Below are 18,494 nucleotides of genomic sequence, written 5' to 3'. Positions count from 1 at the left end.
ATAACAAGTCTAAGTTGCGGTGCCTAACCCGCACGTATGTTGCCAATGATGAAAAAAGTCGTTAGAGTCTTTATTCGCTCGGGTCCCATTCCACCTCTGGGGCTCGAGAGTTTTGCCATTTTGTATCTTGCTTTTGGGTTTGGCTTTGGATTTGGCTTTTGAGCATATATTTGGTCGTGGTACAATTTTTTTTGGCTGAGAAGAGAAAGGTGGTAACCGAGTCTCGCTTGTTTGACTCGACAGTCTCGATGGCGACTTCGGGGTTATATATGGACCTCCTTTCAAAAAATTGGAGTGCCGTAGGAAGAGCCACTCGTTCAAGTCAAGGCTCGTCACCCCGACGCGGTCATCGGATCGCATTGAACATCCTCCATCCTTCCCGGAGGTGTCAACCCACACTCCGCAAACGGCCAATCGAGCCACCTCCTCCACTCCTCATCCAACTGCCAATAAATCCTCTCCAACAACCTCTTCCGAAAACCACCCATATACCACGACTCCTCCAGCGGTCCCAGCAAGATGCAATAATGCGCCAACAGCACCAACGCCGCCGGTTCCCTCGCTCTCAACAAATCCAAAAACTCTAGCGGGATCCGCGCCGGCCATATCTGCACCGCAGTCCACATCGTAAACGCGCCTTTATCTGTCGCCGCCTGCGCCGCTCCAAACCCCCGCGCAAGAATGATCAACGAGCTGGTGTAGGCTGTCATTTGATGTTCCAGGATCTCAAGTAAGGGTGGATTCTTCCCGTAGATAGGGAGAGTGAGAAGTTGCTTCAACCGAGCTGCATGTTCTGGGTTCTCAGGGATGATGGGGAGCGGCTCGTCTTGCATAGTCTCTTCGATGAACGGTTTCATGAGTCCGTTCTTCATAACATGCCAAAGGTGGCTAAACATTGTGCAGCTGCTACGGATGACCTTGAGCCAGTCTGGGAGTCCAGATTCTTCGCCTTCTCTCACGAGTAGGAGAGTTTCGTCCTGTTCTTCGGCTGCGAAGCAGTGCACGATGAGCAGATGGGAGAATGCCAGGATCGCATTGCACGTTTCGTCCGTTGGGGCACCAACCAGGGCGCGGAACTGGGGGAGCCCGCGGGCTTGGTGGCAGGCTGCTATCATTTCGTATCGTCTTCGCTCGGGCGGGTTCAGCTGTGCGAGGTGGAGCGCCGCACAGGCGAGGATGCCGTGCTTGAGGAAGTCGTGACGGAATGCCATCTCGGGGATGGGGCCTTGCCATGTTTTTCTGCTCCTGGGGCCGCAGCCCAAGTCGTAGAATGTGAATTTTGTGAAGTGTCTGAAGAGGGCAACATCGTCAGCACTCCAGTCGGACGGGCACGGCGTTTCGGAGGCGAGGCTCCAAGGTTCGCTGCAGTCGGAGGGAGACGTCGTTTCCGACATGCGGCTGTCAGGTTCGCTCTGCGTGTCTGAATTCTGTGGTGATGGGGATTCTGGAGTGGACTGTGCAGATACAACGAAGTATCTCAACTGGTTGCCTCGAAAGAATGTCTGCAGGGTCACAGGTCGCCATTGCGAGAACCCACTTCCAACGACATCTTTGTGCGCAGTAGCCCAGTGGCTCTTCATGCGCTTCGTAGTAATACAGAGATGAGTGCATCCCTCTCTTGCACAAGCAAGGCCATTTTCGGTGGGTAGGAAGGGCACGGGAGCCTCGTGGGGTGGAGGCAGAACGACATGGGCAGTGTCGACGAGCTGCAGCCCCTTTGCATACTCGACCAGCTCTTGACGGTCGGAGCGATATATGTGATGGAGATCTTTGAGATGTCTGGATACCGCCGATGGTTGTATGGCGTATCGACACTCTTTACAGATCAAGACCCTCTGAGCCGGGAGATAGTGGAGCAGCTCGGACGGTGACGGCGGGGACGTGGCTGCAGGCATGGCCTGTACGTGTAGACTTACTAGACTGAGGCAGTTCGGGTTTCTGATTAATATTGAAATTTGATGAGTTGGTGGGAAATGGAGAAGCTTGAACTTGAAGAAGAGGCAAGGTAAAATCAAGATGCAGAACAGCGGGTGCCGTTCCCTTGCCAATGCTGGCGAGATGCAGCCACATGGCTCGTGCCCGGTCTAGTGTATCCACTGCCACGGGCGCCCGCATGTGTGGTTGCGCAAACGACGGTGCCGTTCCCTGCTCTCATTGGCAGAGCACATTCGCTTGCTCAGCAGGGGCAAGGGGCGGGTCGATACGCGAGGCCAATCCCGGCTCGGAGACGTGCCAGTGCCGACCGGGAAAGGGGGCGTGGTGTTGGGAGAGTTACGAATGCAAGGGGTTCAAGATCGACCATGGGTGATTGCAAAGTGCTTTCTAATACTTGGTGCGGCGTCTTGGTTTGACCGTGTCCATATCCATGATTGAAATCGGGTCCGACGTTCTTTCTCTCCTACTTATACACTTGACGTCCTCTGTTGCCGCTTTCTTTTCTGTGTTTCATTCTACATTCCCCCATACTTCGACTCCTCTCTTCAATACTCCTCACCACTCCTGATCCCACTTCTCACAAAAGCTTCTTGGGACAGCTTCCCTCCGAATACATTTCCCCAAAACCCCGCCTCGTTACGTCCCGCTCATTCAAAATGCACGACATCGTGATCCTCGGCGGCAACTTCGCTGGCGCAAATACAGCACACTACCTCCTACGCCATGTCCTCCCACTCCTAAATTCTAATGGGGATAAACCAGCCTACAAAGTAACCCTCGTCTCGCCCTCCGACCATACATTCTTCAAAATCGGTGCTCCACGAGCGATGGTATCCACAAACAAAGCCGAACGCCAGGCGCCTTTCGCCTCCCTCACCGAAGCCTTCTCCTCCTACCCCACTTCAACCTTCACCTTCGTTCTCGGTTCTGCGATCGCACTCGACGAGAAAACAAAGACCATTACTGTGAAGACTGAGAAGGAAGAGAGCGTGCATTACGACTCCCTCATCATCGCAACAGGCACAACTTCCCATTCTCCCCTATGGACACTCCATAATTCTTCCGAAGAAACAACGACAGCGTTCGAAGACTTGAACAAGAGCCTCGAAACCGCGAAGACAATCCTCATCGCAGGCGGCGGGCCAGCAGGCGTCGAAACCACAGGTGAAATCGCATATAAGTACAAGGGCCAAGGAAAATCAATCACGATTCTATCAGGTCAAGATGCACTTCTCTCATACCTCAAGCACCCCACCGTTTCCCGGCTCGCGGAATCACAACTCGCTCGGCTGGGCGTGAGGACCTTGCATAAGTTGCGCGTTCTCTCTTCTTCTGTTCTTGGAAGCGGGAGGACGGAAGTGCTGTTGAGCGATGGGAGCAAGCAAGTCGTGGACTTGTACATTGACATCACAGGCGGCACACCCAACTCCTCGTTCCTCCCCAGCTCGTGGCTCGATTCCCGCCAAAAGGTCATCACCGAGCCCACTACTCTCCGCGCGACCCCTGCTGGTGCGAATGTCTACTCCCTCGGCGACGTCGCCTCTTTCTCAAAAGGCAATGTCCTTGATTCCGTGTGGTGTGTTCCTGCTCTCGGATACTCGGTGTACGAGGATTTGAGCAAAGGGGGCAAGGGACTGAAGGAGAAGAGGTTCAAGCAGGTGGTGAAAGCCATGGGGGTCGTGCCTATTGGGCCGAAGGGTGGGGTGGGCGTTCTTTTTGGGTGGAGGGTGCCGAGTTGGTTTGTGTGGTTGGTTAAGGCGAGGGATTTCATGCTAGGAAAGGCGCCTGGCTTGGCGAGTGGGGCGGATGTTATGAAGGCATGAAGGGGTGTCGGGATGGCAATTCTTTTGGAGGGTTGGATTTGAGTTGATGTTTAGATATACCTGTTCCTTTTGTAGACATATAATAGAAAGACCATGCTCTGATATAAATTCTGATAGCAGTGAGTGGTGGCAGGAAGCTGTGCGCAGGGAAGTGAAAAGGGGGCGGGGTACTCACGCAAGCGAAAGCGGAACCATTTCCGCCGATCATCTTGTCATCAATCTCACGTCACAACCTCACCTCATCAACTCCATTTACCCTCCCCTCTCGATTACTCAAAGCACGACGATTACTGATCGCGTCCCAACACCAATACCACTCATCAATCCGTCTGCAAGCCCGCCAATCGCCCAAAATGGCCACCTCCCAGCCCCCAAAGCGTCAAAAGACCTCGCCCTTCGAACTCATCTACTGGCCCGGCGCCCCAGGACGCGGGGAACACGTCCGTCTTGCCCTCGAAGCAGCCGGCGCATCCTACACCGACACCGCCTTCATCGAAAACGGCATGAAACTCGTGCTCTCCCACATCGACGCCAAGAACCTCGGCGACGCTTCCAACCCCCCTCTTCTCGCGCCACCGATCCTCAAGCACGGAGACCTTCTCATTTCCCAAACAAGTAACATATTGCTGTACCTGGGACCGCGACTGGGCCTTGTTCCGAAGGATGATGAGGACGGGATATACAAGATCAATGAGCTGGCGTTGACGGCGCTGGACGGGCTGAGCAATGAGGCGCACGATACGCACCACCCCATTGCCAACGCGCTATACTACGAAGACCAGAAACCCGAAGCGAAGAAGAAGTCGGAGGACTATATCAAGATGCGGCTCCCGAAGTTCTTGGGGTATTTTGAGCGGGTGTTGAAAGGGGAGGCCAGTAAAGGTGGGGAGTGGCTCTATGGCGGGGAGATGACCTATGCGGATTTGGTGCTGTTTCAGTGTTTAGATGGGGTTAAGTTCGCTTTCCCGAAGGCAATGGAGAGGTTGGAGAAGGAAGGGAAGTTTAAGGGTGTTTTTGGGCTGTATGAGAGAGTTAAGGGGACGACGAAGATTAAGACGTATTTAGAGAGTGAGAGGAGGCAAACATACTCTTTGGGGATTTACAGGCATTATCCTGAGCTAGATGAGGACTGAAGCTACCATCGATTTACCCGGGTTTGGGGGTGAATGGGAATTAGAGTGATTGGGGCAGTCTGGATCGGCGTATCAAAAGTCTGCGCAAACAAAAGTCCGGAAGAACAAAAATGGGGAGTGTTCACCTCTTCAATCTGCGTCCAGGAGCTATGTTCTCACCTTGATCTGTGCGAAGCCCTTTCAACTGCAGGCTACAGCCTTTGAGTCGGTATATATGGCTAAGTAGCCACAAAACCTGCAGAAGTGTGCCATTGAATTACCTTACTAAAAGGTAGAGCATTAGTCGTTCGATTTATGTATTAAGCTGCTGTGCCATTGTTGCTCTTCAACTTATTATTGCGACCTGAGTGGCCATTGCCAAACTGGCCAATGGTCATCGAAGTCGTTTACGAAGTATCATTGTTGGGATCTGGTCTTGGCATTCTCTTGCATTCAACTCAGCTCACTTTCCCTCGATTACTTGCATAGGCGCCCCCAGATTGAACAACTTCCTTGTATTAAGAGAGAACCACTAAAGAAGTCGAAATCCATCCTTTTCGAATCGGTTGGTCAAGCCTCCTTCATTCCTATTGAGCATTAAATCATCCGCATCATTTTGCAGCCAAACCTACGCTGCTGGATGCCTTCCCCTCAGTGCGGGGAAGAAGGTAAAAGTCATTAAGGTAGCCAATAATACCGTACTCAGTGGTCCATATAACAATCCTCTCTTCGCAGCTGGTGGTGGTTCCACCCCGCTCAACACAAGAAAAAAGCCTGGAGCCATATCTGAAAGCAAGACATTAACACCACCGAAGGAGAAAACTCTTTGCAGCGACTGCTTTGCCATTGATATCTACCGAATCGATGCACAATGGCAACGTATGGGGCAAGGCTGGCACAATATCGAAAAATACACAATCGCAAGAGGCTATGGCCTAACCGGCGTGAAAGATCAGGCTCAACCTTTCAACCTCAAACGTAACTATGCTGCTCTAGACAAATCACCAGACGCATGTCCTTTGTGTGCACTCTCCAGAGACGAGCTTCTGGCCCAGAACTCGGATGGCATTGCTCCCCAATGCTAGATATTTGTATGAGTCCAAGTTTACTGGCATTGTTGAGGTGATATTCACATTTCTTTCAAGACGGTGAATGGGAGAATGGTTAGAGGGGAAAGGGTATTTACGGAGGAAAATTTGCCCGATAGGGTAAGGTTGACATCGGAGAAACAAGAAACGAGAAACGAGAAACGAGGCGCGAGGGCGGCGTGGGGCTAGACTAAATTTGGCGAGATCTGGGGAGAAAGGGACAATGACATACCCCCTGGTGTGGACGACTCCCGATTGGCACTTAATCGACACCTAGGAGTGGGGTTACAATTTCCCTCTTTTCCAGGCAATTGTGCTCCATTAACCTTATGTAAGCCAACCTGCATTTTCGTTACATAATCGACTCTGCCTCTCTAATAAATACAGTTTGAGATGCAGTGTGGTGAGTAATCGAAAATTGTGCAACCACATGAATTTGGGCGCGCCGAGGGCGGCTTAATCCACGTCCGGTCGGCCAAACCCACCTCCCATCGGCAAAAACGTTCTATCCGCCAGCGGCGAGAATGGTAAAGAAGAATATATTGATATACTGTTCTGAGAACTTCAAATCTGCGAGTGTCATCATTTCAAGGTTATTCCTTTGCAACAACTGAGGTATCTATTCAGAAATCACAAGCTGATAAGCACGTGACTTCCCACCGGACGAGCAACCAGCATATTCTACTCCTGGTATATTCATTTATACGTTATCAAAATGTCGAAACCAACAATCCTCATCACTGGCTGCACGAAAGGCAGCATCGGCTACTCATTAGCCAAACAATTCGCGGCACAAGACTACCACGTTTTCGCCACGACCCGCAACATCGCCAGCATGGACGATCTCTCCACGATACCAAATATCACTCTCCTGCCTCTCGACATCACATCGCGCGACTCCGTTCTCTCAGTCCACTCCATCATTGCCCAACAGACAGGAGGTAGACTCGACATACTTTACCACAACGCCGGCTACCGCTCTCTCGGCATGGCCATCGAATCCTCAGTCGATGAAGCGTACAAGATGTTCAACACCAACCTCTTCGGGATCATACTCCTGAATAGCGTGTTTTCAGACATGGTAATCAAAACAAAAGGCAAGATTGTGATCACGGGGAGTGTTTCAGGGTATACGCCACACCCTTCGCAAGCGGTGTATAATTCGAGTAAAGCGGCCGTGGAGCTGTATGCCAAGACGTTGAGGATGGAGATGAAGCCTTTTGGGGTGAAGGTTTTATTTGTCATCACTGCAGGTGTGAAAACTGGAATGTCGAGTGCACGGCTGACGCTTTCCGAGAGTAGGTTTCCTGGAAAAGTCTAGAATGCTGAAAGATGAAATTGCTGACATGGGAAATAGATTCTAATTATAGATATCTTGAAGGCAAGATCAATAAGGCTTGGGAGGAGCTGGAAGGTGACGCCATGAGCCCGAGTGTTTATGCTAGACAAGTTGTTGCGAAGGTTGTGAAAACGAGCCCGCCGGAAGAGATATGGTGTGGGTCTGGTGCAACCACGGTTTGGATTATAGAGACGCTTGGGATACGTTGGGCGTATAACATCTTCTTTTCGAGGTTGTTTGGGTTGAACGCGATGGCGCCATCTTTCGAAAAAGAAAAAAAAAGAAAGTGAAGGGGTCTTAAAGGAGTCACTCAGGAGATAGCTCGCTTAGATCAACCACAGCACTTCCAACTTCTGCGAAGAGCACTTATTTGATATTCCAAGGAACGAGAGGAAAGGAAGAAGAGACTCTTGCTTCTATGTGGTTTGTTCAAAAGGGGAAATAGTGCGAATTAATTCTGATTCTAGGATGACTCGTTCACCTCCTCATGTGACCTATCTCCACTTTAATTCCCCCTTTCTTCCTCGCTTAAGGCAAATCTCAGACAGCCCTCCTTAGAAAGGCCAGATCAAGTAAGGGCAGAGATTTCCAATCCTTTTATACCTCCACCCACACCTTGCATCCGTCAATCATAATTCCTCCTTTCCTCGCACTCTAATCCTTTCAATCTCCTCATCTCCCAAATCTCAGCGGGCAGATGCAGAGTTGCGTAAACCTCCAAGAACGAGGTTATTAAGCCTCATGATGCATCCGCTACCGAGACTAAATAAGGTTTCTCTGGCATATCTTCTTACGCGGCATCGAAGATTGCAAATGCGAAATTGGTGGAGCAAGCTGGGGGTGAGATTGAGGGACTGCATATTGCGAACGTGCAGCCGAGAGTTATTGAGGCGGATTTGAACTCTCTGGGTTACGGGTTGGAAGCAGTTGACACTTCAAGGAGCCCACTCTCAGTAAACCTGCTGGAAAACCTAGTTTCTTTCAAGACCGAAGTCACAGCCATTCGGGTGATCTTTCGTTAGTGTAGGGAGGCGTTCATTAGAAGTCACATTAAAGTAATGGAAGTTGTTTCCAATCCTCTCCCATTCAGACATTGTTCTATCAATGCTTTTGAACAATCAATCATGATCCCCCCCCCATCCTACATCATATCCATCAATCGTGATTCTAAACCCAATCATCCGCCATTCCCTTCCTTCCCGTAATCCTTCACGTCCCGGCAAGCGCGTGCTGCCTTCTCCTGTCCTGGTGTGACAAAGTCTGGGGTTCGGGGTCAGTCGTGATTTAGAGGGGATGATAGATTTCTTACGTTCTTGTTTCTTCACTTCCGCCAACAGCCGATATCCTCCTTCAATTCCTTGCCCGTAGCCCTCCACCTGTCCTGATAGACAGTCTGTTCATGTCGTTTTGTTGTGCAAGTTGGTGATGTTGCATGGCCGTTTGAAGCATTGAGGATAATTGGAATGTGGTGATTGTGCGATTCATTGAAGTGGTGAAGTTGATAAATTCGTTTGGATTGAGTTCCTCGATATCTTCCCGCCCAGAGTTGTCGATTGAAATTGAGGTGGGGGTGTAGCGATGTTGTTGATCGAGATTGCCGTTCATGATGTGATGTATTTGTGGGATACCGAAGTTGTCTTATGGTCCAGAATTGCTCCGAGTTTCCAAGATGGTGGATGAGTAAAGCCGTCGGCGTGTTCTAGATTTGATTGAGAAAGGTCGTGAGCGATTGGTGGTGTAGTACTGTTGCGAGCATCCGTAAGTCGAGCTCCAGAAAATGTTGGTGATGTTGGTGATGTTTTTTCCAATGTGCGAAGACTGAGTGAGATCCGTGGGAAGTGTGGTGTTTGAAGTGTTGCGTCCAGTGTTGCCTGTGGAGGAGTTTTCATCCGTGATTGTTTGTTGTCGAGCTATTGCCGTTTCTTTCGGTTGGGTTTCTTGGAGGGGGAGTTTTTTTTTTCGTAGATGGCGTTGAGTTGCACTCGTGGTCATCATGGCTGTTTTTGGGTGTGTTCGACTTAGGGTTGGTTTTTTTAATTGTTTATTGTCGAATATTTGCCGCGCGATTTTGTTGGGTTGATATGGTAGTCGAGGTGCATTCTTGTGCAACCAGTGAGTTGAGGTTGTTTTCGACTTGTGTTTTTTGGTGGGATGTTTTCATCCGAGTGTTTGTTTGTTGTCAAAGCCTTGCCAGAGCGGGGCTTTTTTTTGTGTTTCTTTTTGTTTCTTCTCTGGGTGGGTTTGGTAGTTGGCTTGCAGTGCTGAACTCGTTGTGACGGCGGCTTGCTGTGGTTTTTTCGACTTGGCTTTTTTTGGGTGATGATTCTGTCGATGCTTTGCCGTTGGTTCGTCTTTTTATGTAAACTTGTTGAGTAGTACTCATGGTGACGACGGCTGGCTGGTTATTTTCGACTTGGCTTTTTTGAGTAGATGGTGTGGATAATTCCTCCGAGAGTGATGTTTTCAGGCGAGGACCTGGAGCAGCTGTGGATACACTTCGGTCATCTCAGGGACTGCTTCGAGGACTTGTTCTTTCGTGAGATACTGGAGTAGGGCATCGATGGTTTTCTGGAGCTCGACTGGGAGTGCTGCTGGGAGAGGTGCTGGAACAGGTGCTGGAACAGGTGCAGGAGCTGGTATTAGGAGACATGATGAAAGAGCTGCTGAGCAACTTTCTCCTGCAGTGAGTTTGGCGGTTTTGATCCACTTTCGAGGGACGATAGGCTTGAAGTTGGCGACCAAAGCTTTGTAACTCTCCTTGGTAAGGCGGTTTTGAAGTGGATTGCCGAAATTGATGAGCTGCGAGACCGGAATGGCGTAGACGTGAGAGTCGTAGACGTGTGATTTTTTGTACATGGTGCTCTCAGGTTCGAGGTAAAGAACGGTTGCTCCGTTTGGGGCGGTGGTTGGTGATTCCCCTTTTCCTTTTGGGATATGGGTAATGGTGAAGTTGCTGGCCCTTTCTTCTGGGTTCGGTTGTGGGTTTGCTGAGATCTGCCGAAGATTAGATTTTGCGCCGTAGTTGAGTTGGGACGGGGTTGACATACAGTGCAGCACAACGCTGTGAGTTCTCCTCCATTGGAACGGTTATCCCGAATGTCGAGAACCACGGCAGGATGGTTGTATCCTTTCGCGTCGAGCTGGGGGCGCTGGCAGTCAGGAAGTACGCAAGAACAATTCTTTTGACATGCGAATTTTTGTTGAAGGAAGACGATGACGCCGATGGCTAGGTGCTTTTCCGAGATTGGATACCTGGGGCGGGGGTTTGAAAAATTTCGTCGAGGCGTTGTGGGTTGCTGATTTTTGGTTTGTTTGATAAGTTGGTTGATGGTGGCGCTTTCGTCGATGGCGGTGATGGGTTGAGAGAAGTACCCGGGAGATTCCATGGTGAAGTGTATTTGATGTCGTGCAGAAAGAGGGAGGGAAATGATGATAATGATGGGTATTGATAGTCGCTGTAGGAAATACACTGAGGAATTTGAAGTGGTGAAAGTCGCGAAAGGTCGTAATGCTTGCGCAAATGTCGGGACTGGTCACTGAGTATGATGGAAAAAAGGTGAAAATCTCTTCGCGGGAGAGGGCAGGGGGGCGTTCTTATAAACCCCATTTTCCGACTCACAAGTTGTGCCGTGGATGGGAGATATGCTAAATCTGTTCTGCTGACCAGCTGGTGGAATGTTTGGAAGGCTTGCCATCGTGAGATCTGGTCGGTGGATGAAGCCTTGCGAAGCTTGCAGGGATGTAGAAGCCCCATCATTGTGAGATGTGGTTGCCTTCAAGCCGCACTAGGGTATTATCCTATTACGGTAACTCGAGAAATGACCTAGCCTCTGGGCAGCAAAGCCGAAGAAGGTAAACCGATTGGATGGTCTTGTGGTCAATGCTTCAATGACATCAAAATAGAGTTTCAGTAGACCCGAACTAGAAATCTATGGCTCACTCCGCGTTGGGCGACGCCCCCAGCGAATGTACGGACGTGAGCACATTGCTATAAAGGGAGATTGTCGATAGCGAAGACATCTGCCATAAGCCGAAGATCAACAACAAGTATTTTTTGGGGGAATATCTCAAGATCAACAGGAGAATTTAAACCTGGGAAATATCCACACATTTTTGAGGGACGAGCCGCTGCACTTGCCGCGAAATTCTCCGAACCACGTGCGCCGGGAGCTGGCAGAGAACTTCGCACTAGCTCTTCATGTGGAGTTCTAGCTTCGAGAAGCAGGTTGGTTCGCGAACAACACTTGAGCTAGCTCCCGCTGTCCCAAGTTTTCTGCTATTGATGGCTCGAGAAAGTCAGGCCACGAGGTAAACGAAACGTTGCAAGCTAAAGTAGCCGACCAGATGGCCATGGTCGAGAGGTCGAATATATGTCGAATATGTTTGCCCCTCTGTTTCCTGCACCTAAACCAGCCCCAGGCCCAACGTCATAGCCTCGAGGGCGAAGCTTCCACTTTCTTCAAACCCTCCGACCCAACCTTCTTTCACCCTGGTCCCAATCTTCACGCCACCGGTCCTCTCGCCCTACGTCTCAACCCACGGCTCACAGCTAGCGGTTGAAATAAAGTTCCACTAAATCTCCGTCTCGGCCCGTCTGTAAGCTAGCAGCTGTCAAACCCAATTCCTGGAACCCGCCTCACTTTCTAGACTCTCGAATCTTCAGCAGCTAGGCAAAAACCCCGAAATATCCCGCTCTACAACTCATCCAGTCGCGGGGGTATGAAAAACGATTGTATGTGCCAAGTTTGAACTTTTGTGTTCCCGTGATGTTGTCTGGTTGCCGTAGGGCTTATGGGGGAAGGCATCCTTATTCTACTAGAAGGAAATGAGCTCGAAATGAAACCATTCATAATCCACCTTCCCTCAATACTGACAGGGCACCTTTCTTCCGCTTCTTTCAAGAAACCAAGACTTCCAAGCATCTCATTTCCTTTCACGGCCCCCTTTCACTCATTCACGATGAGTCGTGAACCAGCAACAGTAATCATTGGTCGCAACTCACGGTTTAATGCCACTTTGAACTATCACTGTGGATGCTCCTGTCCTACTTGCGAGAGGTCAAACGAGACTCCTAGTAAGAATTGACAGCAGCGCTAAAGTTGACAACAATAAGCAAGGCCACACATATTCCAGACCTACGGGATTGTCCAACCACGGCTCTACCTGTATGGGTTTCAAGTACGCCTTCAAAGGCGATGATGAGAATTGACAGCAGCGCCGAAGTTGACATCAAAAGCAAGAGCGAACAAAATCAAGACACTGCTAAATCCAAGCACAGCCCTTTTCCTTCAATAATCTAAAGCAATCGATCGATTCTATAGAGAATGGACATTGAGCAAGGACTTCTTTCCCTAGTTGTTGTGCGGCGGGATTTTCGTCGAGCAGTTCTGTAACTTCTGTGTCCTGCCCGTCTCTGATGACGATAGGAGTCAGGTTATATACCCGAGTGCCCATGGTGATTTGAATGAATGTCTATGAACAAACATTTCTTTTCTGGGCAGGCACAAGAGCGAACATGGAATCATGATTTTTGGTCTGTTCACCCGACGCTTGCCTAAGGGCTGGAGAGAGAAAGGTATCATTATTCTGCTAGAAGAAAGGAGATGCTACATTCAGCTCAGCTCGAGTACATGCGTGAAGAAAAGGAAACCATTCATTCCATTCATAAAGCAGCAATGCAAAATGCACCCAAGTGACGCAACTATGTAAGACACCCCCCTCCCCCGCATATCATCCAAGCCAGCTAAGCTTGCGCTCATTATTCCTACATCGTTCGTGGAAAGTCCATACAAAAAAGACAACCCAATCAATCACCAAGCATATCATCATCCTCGTCCTCTCCACCACCAGCAGGGCCCTCACCGGCACCCTCATCGCCTTCTGGTTCCTCATCTAGCAGTTCTCTTCTCCTTAGATCCTCAGCCGTCCCCTCCTCCGGCTCCACCTCCGCAAACGGATCATCCTCATCCTCATCCTCCTCCACCAACTCCCTGCTCTTCATTGCCTTCTTCCTCGCATCCTCCACCTGCTGCGCCTTACTCTTGTGGCTTTTTTTCGCCTTCAGCTTCGGATCATCGAGATACGCGATCACCTCCTTGAAATTGTGGCCTAGCCGAGAGCGATTTCGTTGCAGACGGTGGCGGAGTTTCCCTTTTAGTTCGCCGGATATGTCGATGACTTGGGCCAGGATCGCAAGGATGAGTTTGCCGGCCAGCTCGCAGAGCTGTTGCTCGGCTCGTAAGGTCTCGGCCTGTTTCTCGTTGGCTGTAATCTCTTCGTCTTCATCGTCTTCCGGCTCGGAGTCCAGGTCTTGGGGTGCTTCATCGTCGCTTGGTTCGGCAAGGGTCTTCTTGGATTTCTTGGAGAATTGCTTTTCTAATGCGTCGAAGATAGAAGTGAGTTCTGCCTGGACTTCCGGTCCGATTTCTTGGACGAGTGATTGTAAGTGCGGGTTCCCATTCGCCTCCGCATTGGCAGTAGCACCGTTCTTTGCTTTCGACTTCTTCGAGGGTCGGAGGGTGGAGAAGAGAGTGTAGAGATCGAGAAGAACGCCGGCTCCAATGAGCCGAACAGGGTCAAGGGTAGATCGCGAAGAAAAAGCGGCTATGAGGTTTGTTGTGAAGATGTCCTGTAATTCCTTCAAGTGGTCGATGTCAAGATCTGGAATCTCGTCGCCAACAGCTACTGCATCGGTCAAGGACTTTACTTTCCACATGAAGTAGAACATCGACGAGCGAATGGCAGAGAGAACGACTTCATCCTCAAGAGCGTCAAGCGTCTCATCATTGGAGTCCTCGAATACCCCACGAGCGATAACATCCAGAAGGATACTGATAGGCAGAGGATCGCCTTTGCCAGTATCCGCTTCCAAACTGTCAACTGGGCTGGATATGCTGGCTAGTTGTTCGAGTCGAGCGAGGTTGTGTGATAGCTCGGTGAGAATCTTGTTCCGCAACGCCCCTCGGACCGAGATCTCTCCTGCTTTGTTGATCTTCCGAAGGGCGCTGGTGGTGTCATCCCAAAGTGATTGCATCCTGCTCTCCGTGACTTCTTCAAGTTCCTCGTAACCGCGAGCGTGTAGCAGTGCAGCGCCAGCCTCATTCAGGACACCCTTGTCGGCATGGCCGTTAAACTGGGCGCTGATTTCGTCCAGCAACTTTGCATACACGGTCGAGTCTTGTCGCAGTTCTTCGAAGATGCTAAGATTTAAGACATGCTCTAATCTAAGTACCACCGTTGCTGTCTTTGGATCCGCACCGTATTTCTTCAGCAAGCTCGGAATGAGGCCAGCCAAACGTCGTGCGGCATTCTCCTTCGCCTCTTGGATTTCCGCCTTGGTCTTCTTGCTGCTCTCTGAATGATGCGCATGCGTGAGTGCAACCTTTACCACAGCATTGAGTATCTCCAGAAGAATAAGTTCTTCGTTCTCCGTGGGCTTTACTGTGTCTTTCAGGGCTCGTTCGGTCTCGTTGCCAGTGAGTGGTGCAGAATGGTCGTATAGAAGGTAACCTGCCAGGGTTTCCCAATCCTTGAGATCTGGCACCTTGTCATAAAGCGCCTGGGCAGCATGTGTGAATCTGGATTCCGTGCCCGCAACATTCAGGTAGTCTGCTGCTTCAATTTGACTTGGCATTTCTTCCTGATCTTCATTGTCGTAGCTCAACAGACTTTCTGCGAGCGACTTATACCGAATCCAAGCAGCGCGGGGTGTGCTGAAATCTTCCTCGTCCTCTACGGTGAGGATGTCTTCAAGAACCTCTTCACCACCTAATTCCTCAATTCGATTGTCATACAAATCCTTAATGTTCTCTGCGAAGAAACCCACCAAGGCTTTGCGAACTCTCGGCTCTGAATCGAAGATGAGCTTGCCAATGACGTCAATATCATCGGGCTCTAACATTCCCGCTTGTCGAATATAATCCATCAGCTCCACCGCAGCTGCCCTGACACCTGGTTCGGAATCTCGGGTCGCCATCTCCACGAGGCGTGGCCTAAATCGCTCGATAAAGTGTCGCATTTGACCGTGGTTACTCGGGTTCTTCATGATTTTCGATAATTGCTTGACAACCTCTTGTCGCATACCGGCATGAGTATCTGAAAGCATCCATCCCATATATCGCAGATATTGGCCTTCGAAGAAGACGCTTGGTAATGTGAGAATCCAATATCCAAGTGCTTCCACGCACTCAATTCGGATCTTGGGATCGATATCGCGATATCTGTGGACGTAGACTGTATCGAAGAAATCCTTGAGTTGTGCCTCAATGTAATCCTTGCGCTTCTCATTTGTGTCAACCTTCTGCTGGAAATCCGCAAGTCTGGCTTTGTTCGGTCGCTTGTTCTTCTTCTCGCCCTCGAGCTGGCGTTGAACTTTCGCAGAGGCATCTATCTCAGCACTTGCGATTTTGCTCATGGTACTAGTCATGACCAATGCCACCAGAGTCGCGGTATGCCGGAAGGGCCGCGAAGAGGAATCCGTCATTGAGGAGAGCCAGACGTGGATGTTCTCCATCAACGGTTCTTCAGTGTATAAAACCCCTTTAGTGTGCATGGCTCTAATCAGACCATCGATGAAGTCTATCAGAGCTGTCCGGAACGCGTGGCCGCTCTTCGTTTTCGAGATGAGAGGATAATCAGTGACTTGTTGCTGGGAAAATATTAGTGGGTTTCTTGCATTGGCCGTATGCGCTTTACTCACAGCCTGAAGCTCATCTTGCATGTCCGATATTCTGCTCTCCGCATTGTCTGGATCATTGATATCGTCTACCGTGACATGCGCACTGCAACCCGCACTCTTGAAGATGAAATTCATAAATTCGGTCAGGGCCTCCTGGCCGTTGTCCTCGTATCTCACCAGCCATCGGCCCGCCACGTCTTCAGCTAATTCGCCGCTCGTGTACACATCAGCTTGAGCAAAAATTAGCAGATATTCCTAATCTCGGGAGAACAAACGCGCTTACCATAGAGTCCTTCCGCACTCTTGTCTGCTATTGCCACCTTCTTGGCCTTTTTGGGCCGGGCAGGAAGCTTGACCGCGGGTGCCTCTCCGTGTGTCGCAGCGCCATTGACCTTTGGTTTCTTTGCCGCCGGCTTCTTCGTAGTCTTTGCCTTCCGCCGAATCTCTCTCACTTCCTCCTCCGCAGCGCTCTCCACGGTCGCATCGCTCTCCTCTTCCTCTTCATCTACATCCGACGCGTCATTCTCAGCATCCTCTCCTCCCCTCTTCCGCTTTGCGCTCGCAGATCCCTGTTGTGAGGATGGCGCATCGGGGACGAACTTTTCGGGGACCTTCACGGCGCGTCCAGATTTCCGCCTACTGCCAGTCGCGACTGGAGTACTCGTCACGTCGTTGTTGGAAATGTCCATGAGCGGCGTTCTTCGAGTAGTCATTGATGCATTTGTTGCGAGTGGGGATTTGATGCTGGATAGGGAGGTAGGTCTTGCGGGCGCGTAAGTAATTATTGTTGGTGTTGATGGCGCGCGAATTGGAGGAAGTCGCGATGGGTTCGAGCGAACCAAATAGGCTTAGCGCCACCTTATCGGCCAACCTAGGGACTTCCTTCGCTTCGGCTTTGTGACACTTCACTTCTCTGCTCTTCTCCCCTTCAACATAATCAATTCAGAGTGAAGCCACGCTCGCCTTGAACAGCCTCCCGACAACGGACCTTTTTCATTGCACATCTATTCCGTGAACTGTTTATTCTATATCTATGTATATTTACTGAGACCAGCAGCCAATTCTCCCGCAATGCGTATGTCCTTCCTGCCATCATGACATCTCCATTCCCAGTTTCCTCCTCTGCTCCTGGAGAGGGCCGAATTGTGGTGCAACTACTTCCTCACGGCATATCAGCGCTCTCAGCAATCACATTTCAGTACCCATTGAAGCTCATATCTCCATCACCAGCTGCCGGTCAGAAGAGCATCCTGGTATTCCTGCTCACTTACGGAGGTGGACTTGTTGGCGGCGATCAGGTCCATCTCACCATTGACGTTAAACCAGAAGCAAAGCTCAGCATTGTTACTCAAGGCCATACCAAGATCTTCAAGTCTCCATCCAGAGATGTCATTACCCGGCAAAGACTCCACGTGACTCTCCAGGATAATGCTGCATTATGCCTCCTCCCTGATCCAGTCCAGCCCTTTAAAGGAAGTGTATATGAACAGTCACAGAAGTTTACACTTGCAGACACTGCGTCTCTTTGTCTCCTAGACTGGGTATCTGCAGGCCGCAGAGCAAGAGGGGAAGACTGGGACCTTCTTGCCTGGCGTGGGCGGAACGAGGTGTGGGCAGCTGCAGAATCTGGTGGAAAGCCCAGGCTCCTTCTGCGAGACAATGTGATATTGGAAGGGGATGCTGCAGATTCCAAGGAGAAGGCATTGAGAAACAAGATGCAGCCGACGGGAATATTTGGCACGCTGGTACTGAAGGGTCCGCTGGTGGAAGGCTTGGCAGCATTCATCCTGGCAGAATTCGCTGCGCTTCCCAGAATTGGAGCTCGTGACTTCAGATCTCAAGATAAGATGGACAAAGACAATGGGCTTATGCTATCACCAGAAGAAAATTGGAGGCAGGCACGTCTCAAGCAGGAGGAAGCAGACTCTGTATTGTGGTCTGCCGCTAGAGTACGTGGCTGTACTGTGGTGAAATTTGGGGCTCGCACCGTTGAGGGCGGGCGTCTATGGATCGGAAATCTACTCAAACAGGATGGCTCCATTTCTCGACTCTTTGGAGATGATTCAACCATGTGTGTTCGCTGAAGGGTCCCAAATTGTCACACCAAGGTCGCTGTCCATGTGCACCATCAAGCCGCTTGGTGGACGCGCCAGCTGCTGCCAAATGCTGACACCCTGGCACATACAATCCAACTTATGTCCCATCTCCATCTCTCTGGCCATCCTTGACGTCTCCAACCGAATGAACTCCTGCCTCTCCTGCAGCCAGCACAGCCAAACCTTCAACTCAAGCATCAATGCCTCCTTCCTCGGTGACTCGACGTCTGACTCATCGACATCCTGCATCCATTTCTTGTAGAGCTGCGTCATCCGAAGTACTGTTCTCAGTTTCCAGTCGCTCTCCATCATGTCAACCACACATTGTGTACAGTATTTGACGCTCCACGGTCCCTTTGCCCAAAACCAATCCGGGCAAATTTGGCAGGCTTTGGACGGTTGTTCTGACAGTTGCAGAGAATCT

The 18,494-nt window shown here is 50.4% G+C and overlaps 7 protein-coding genes across 7 annotated transcripts; 4 read left to right on the top strand and 3 right to left on the bottom strand.

Annotated features, from left to right (window-relative positions):
* Window positions 1–332: 332 nt before the first annotated feature.
* On the bottom strand, window positions 333–1,895 carry K444DRAFT_531749 (uncharacterized protein; the record flags this gene model as incomplete). The annotated part of the gene is made up of 1 exon (XM_024875020.1): window positions 333–1,895. One exon carries the CDS (start codon window positions 1,893–1,895, stop codon window positions 333–335), a length of 1,563 nt encoding a protein of 520 aa, XP_024735512.1.
* Window positions 1,896–2,380: 485 nt separating this feature from the next.
* On the top strand, window positions 2,381–3,860 carry K444DRAFT_613503 (FAD/NAD(P)-binding domain-containing protein). Its single transcript, XM_024880364.1, has one exon. The coding sequence runs from the start codon at window positions 2,592–2,594 to the stop codon at window positions 3,756–3,758; it is 1,167 nt and encodes a 388-aa protein (XP_024735511.1). The 5' UTR covers window positions 2,381–2,591; the 3' UTR covers window positions 3,759–3,860.
* Window positions 3,861–3,989: 129 nt separating this feature from the next.
* On the top strand, window positions 3,990–5,070 carry K444DRAFT_613502 (glutathione S-transferase domain-containing protein). The gene has a single exon (XM_024880363.1). The coding sequence runs from the start codon at window positions 4,112–4,114 to the stop codon at window positions 4,889–4,891; it is 780 nt and encodes a 259-aa protein (XP_024735510.1). The 5' UTR covers window positions 3,990–4,111; the 3' UTR covers window positions 4,892–5,070.
* Window positions 5,071–6,499: 1,429 nt separating this feature from the next.
* Window positions 6,500–7,764, top strand: K444DRAFT_663928 (NAD(P)-binding protein). Its single transcript, XM_024886903.1, has 2 exons — window positions 6,500–7,256; window positions 7,316–7,764. Exons 1-2 carry the CDS (start codon window positions 6,674–6,676, stop codon window positions 7,585–7,587), a joined length of 855 nt encoding a protein of 284 aa, XP_024735509.1. The 5' UTR covers window positions 6,500–6,673; the 3' UTR covers window positions 7,588–7,764.
* Window positions 7,765–9,760: 1,996 nt separating this feature from the next.
* Window positions 9,761–10,683, bottom strand: K444DRAFT_630318 (uncharacterized protein; the record flags this gene model as incomplete). The annotated part of the gene is made up of 2 exons (XM_024883188.1): window positions 9,761–10,291; window positions 10,345–10,683. 2 exons carry the CDS (start codon window positions 10,681–10,683, stop codon window positions 9,761–9,763), a joined length of 870 nt encoding a protein of 289 aa, XP_024735508.1.
* Window positions 10,684–12,840: 2,157 nt separating this feature from the next.
* Window positions 12,841–16,764, bottom strand: K444DRAFT_590442 (STAG-domain-containing protein). The gene is made up of 3 exons (XM_024878149.1): window positions 16,258–16,764; window positions 15,996–16,204; window positions 12,841–15,944 (listed from the first exon to the last, which is right to left on the bottom strand). The coding sequence occupies exons 1-3, from the start codon at window positions 16,685–16,687 to the stop codon at window positions 13,104–13,106; spliced, it is 3,480 nt and encodes a 1,159-aa protein (XP_024735507.1). The 5' UTR covers window positions 16,688–16,764; the 3' UTR covers window positions 12,841–13,103.
* A 304-nt stretch (window positions 16,765–17,068) lies between these two features.
* K444DRAFT_630316 (urease accessory protein-like protein UreD) lies at window positions 17,069–18,058 on the top strand (the record flags this gene model as incomplete). The annotated part of the gene is made up of 1 exon (XM_024883187.1): window positions 17,069–18,058. The coding sequence occupies one exon, from the start codon at window positions 17,069–17,071 to the stop codon at window positions 18,056–18,058; it is 990 nt and encodes a 329-aa protein (XP_024735506.1).
* Between the last annotated feature and the right edge of the window lie 436 nt (window positions 18,059–18,494).

Source organism: Hyaloscypha bicolor, assembly GCF_002865645.1.
Source record: "Hyaloscypha bicolor E unplaced genomic scaffold K444scaffold_87, whole genome shotgun sequence".
Lineage (NCBI taxonomy): Eukaryota > Fungi > Ascomycota > Leotiomycetes > Helotiales > Hyaloscyphaceae > Hyaloscypha > Hyaloscypha bicolor.
This window is presented reverse-complemented; position numbering and strand designations above follow the sequence as displayed.

Bases quoted from the DNA above. Each gene is read 5' to 3' on its own strand.
- K444DRAFT_613503 (XM_024880364.1), top strand. From the start codon at position 2,592: ATGCACGACATCGTGATCCTCGGCGGCAACTTCGCTGGCGCAAATACA.
- K444DRAFT_613502 (XM_024880363.1), top strand. From the start codon at position 4,112: ATGGCCACCTCCCAGCCCCCAAAGCGTCAAAAGACCTCGCCCTTCGAA.
- K444DRAFT_663928 (XM_024886903.1), top strand. From the start codon at position 6,674: ATGTCGAAACCAACAATCCTCATCACTGGCTGCACGAAAGGCAGCATC. The intron at 7,257-7,315 runs GTAGGTTTCCTG...CATGGGAAATAG, and splicing joins ACGGCTGACGCTTTCCGAGA to ATTCTAATTATAGATATCTT.
- K444DRAFT_590442 (XM_024878149.1), bottom strand. From the start codon at position 16,687: ATGACTACTCGAAGAACGCCGCTCATGGACATTTCCAACAACGACGTG. The intron at 16,205-16,257 runs GTAAGCGCGTTT...TTTTTGCTCAAG, and splicing joins GAGTGCGGAAGGACTCTATG to CTGATGTGTACACGAGCGGC. The intron at 15,945-15,995 runs GTGAGTAAAGCG...ATATTTTCCCAG, and splicing joins TGCAAGATGAGCTTCAGGCT to CAACAAGTCACTGATTATCC.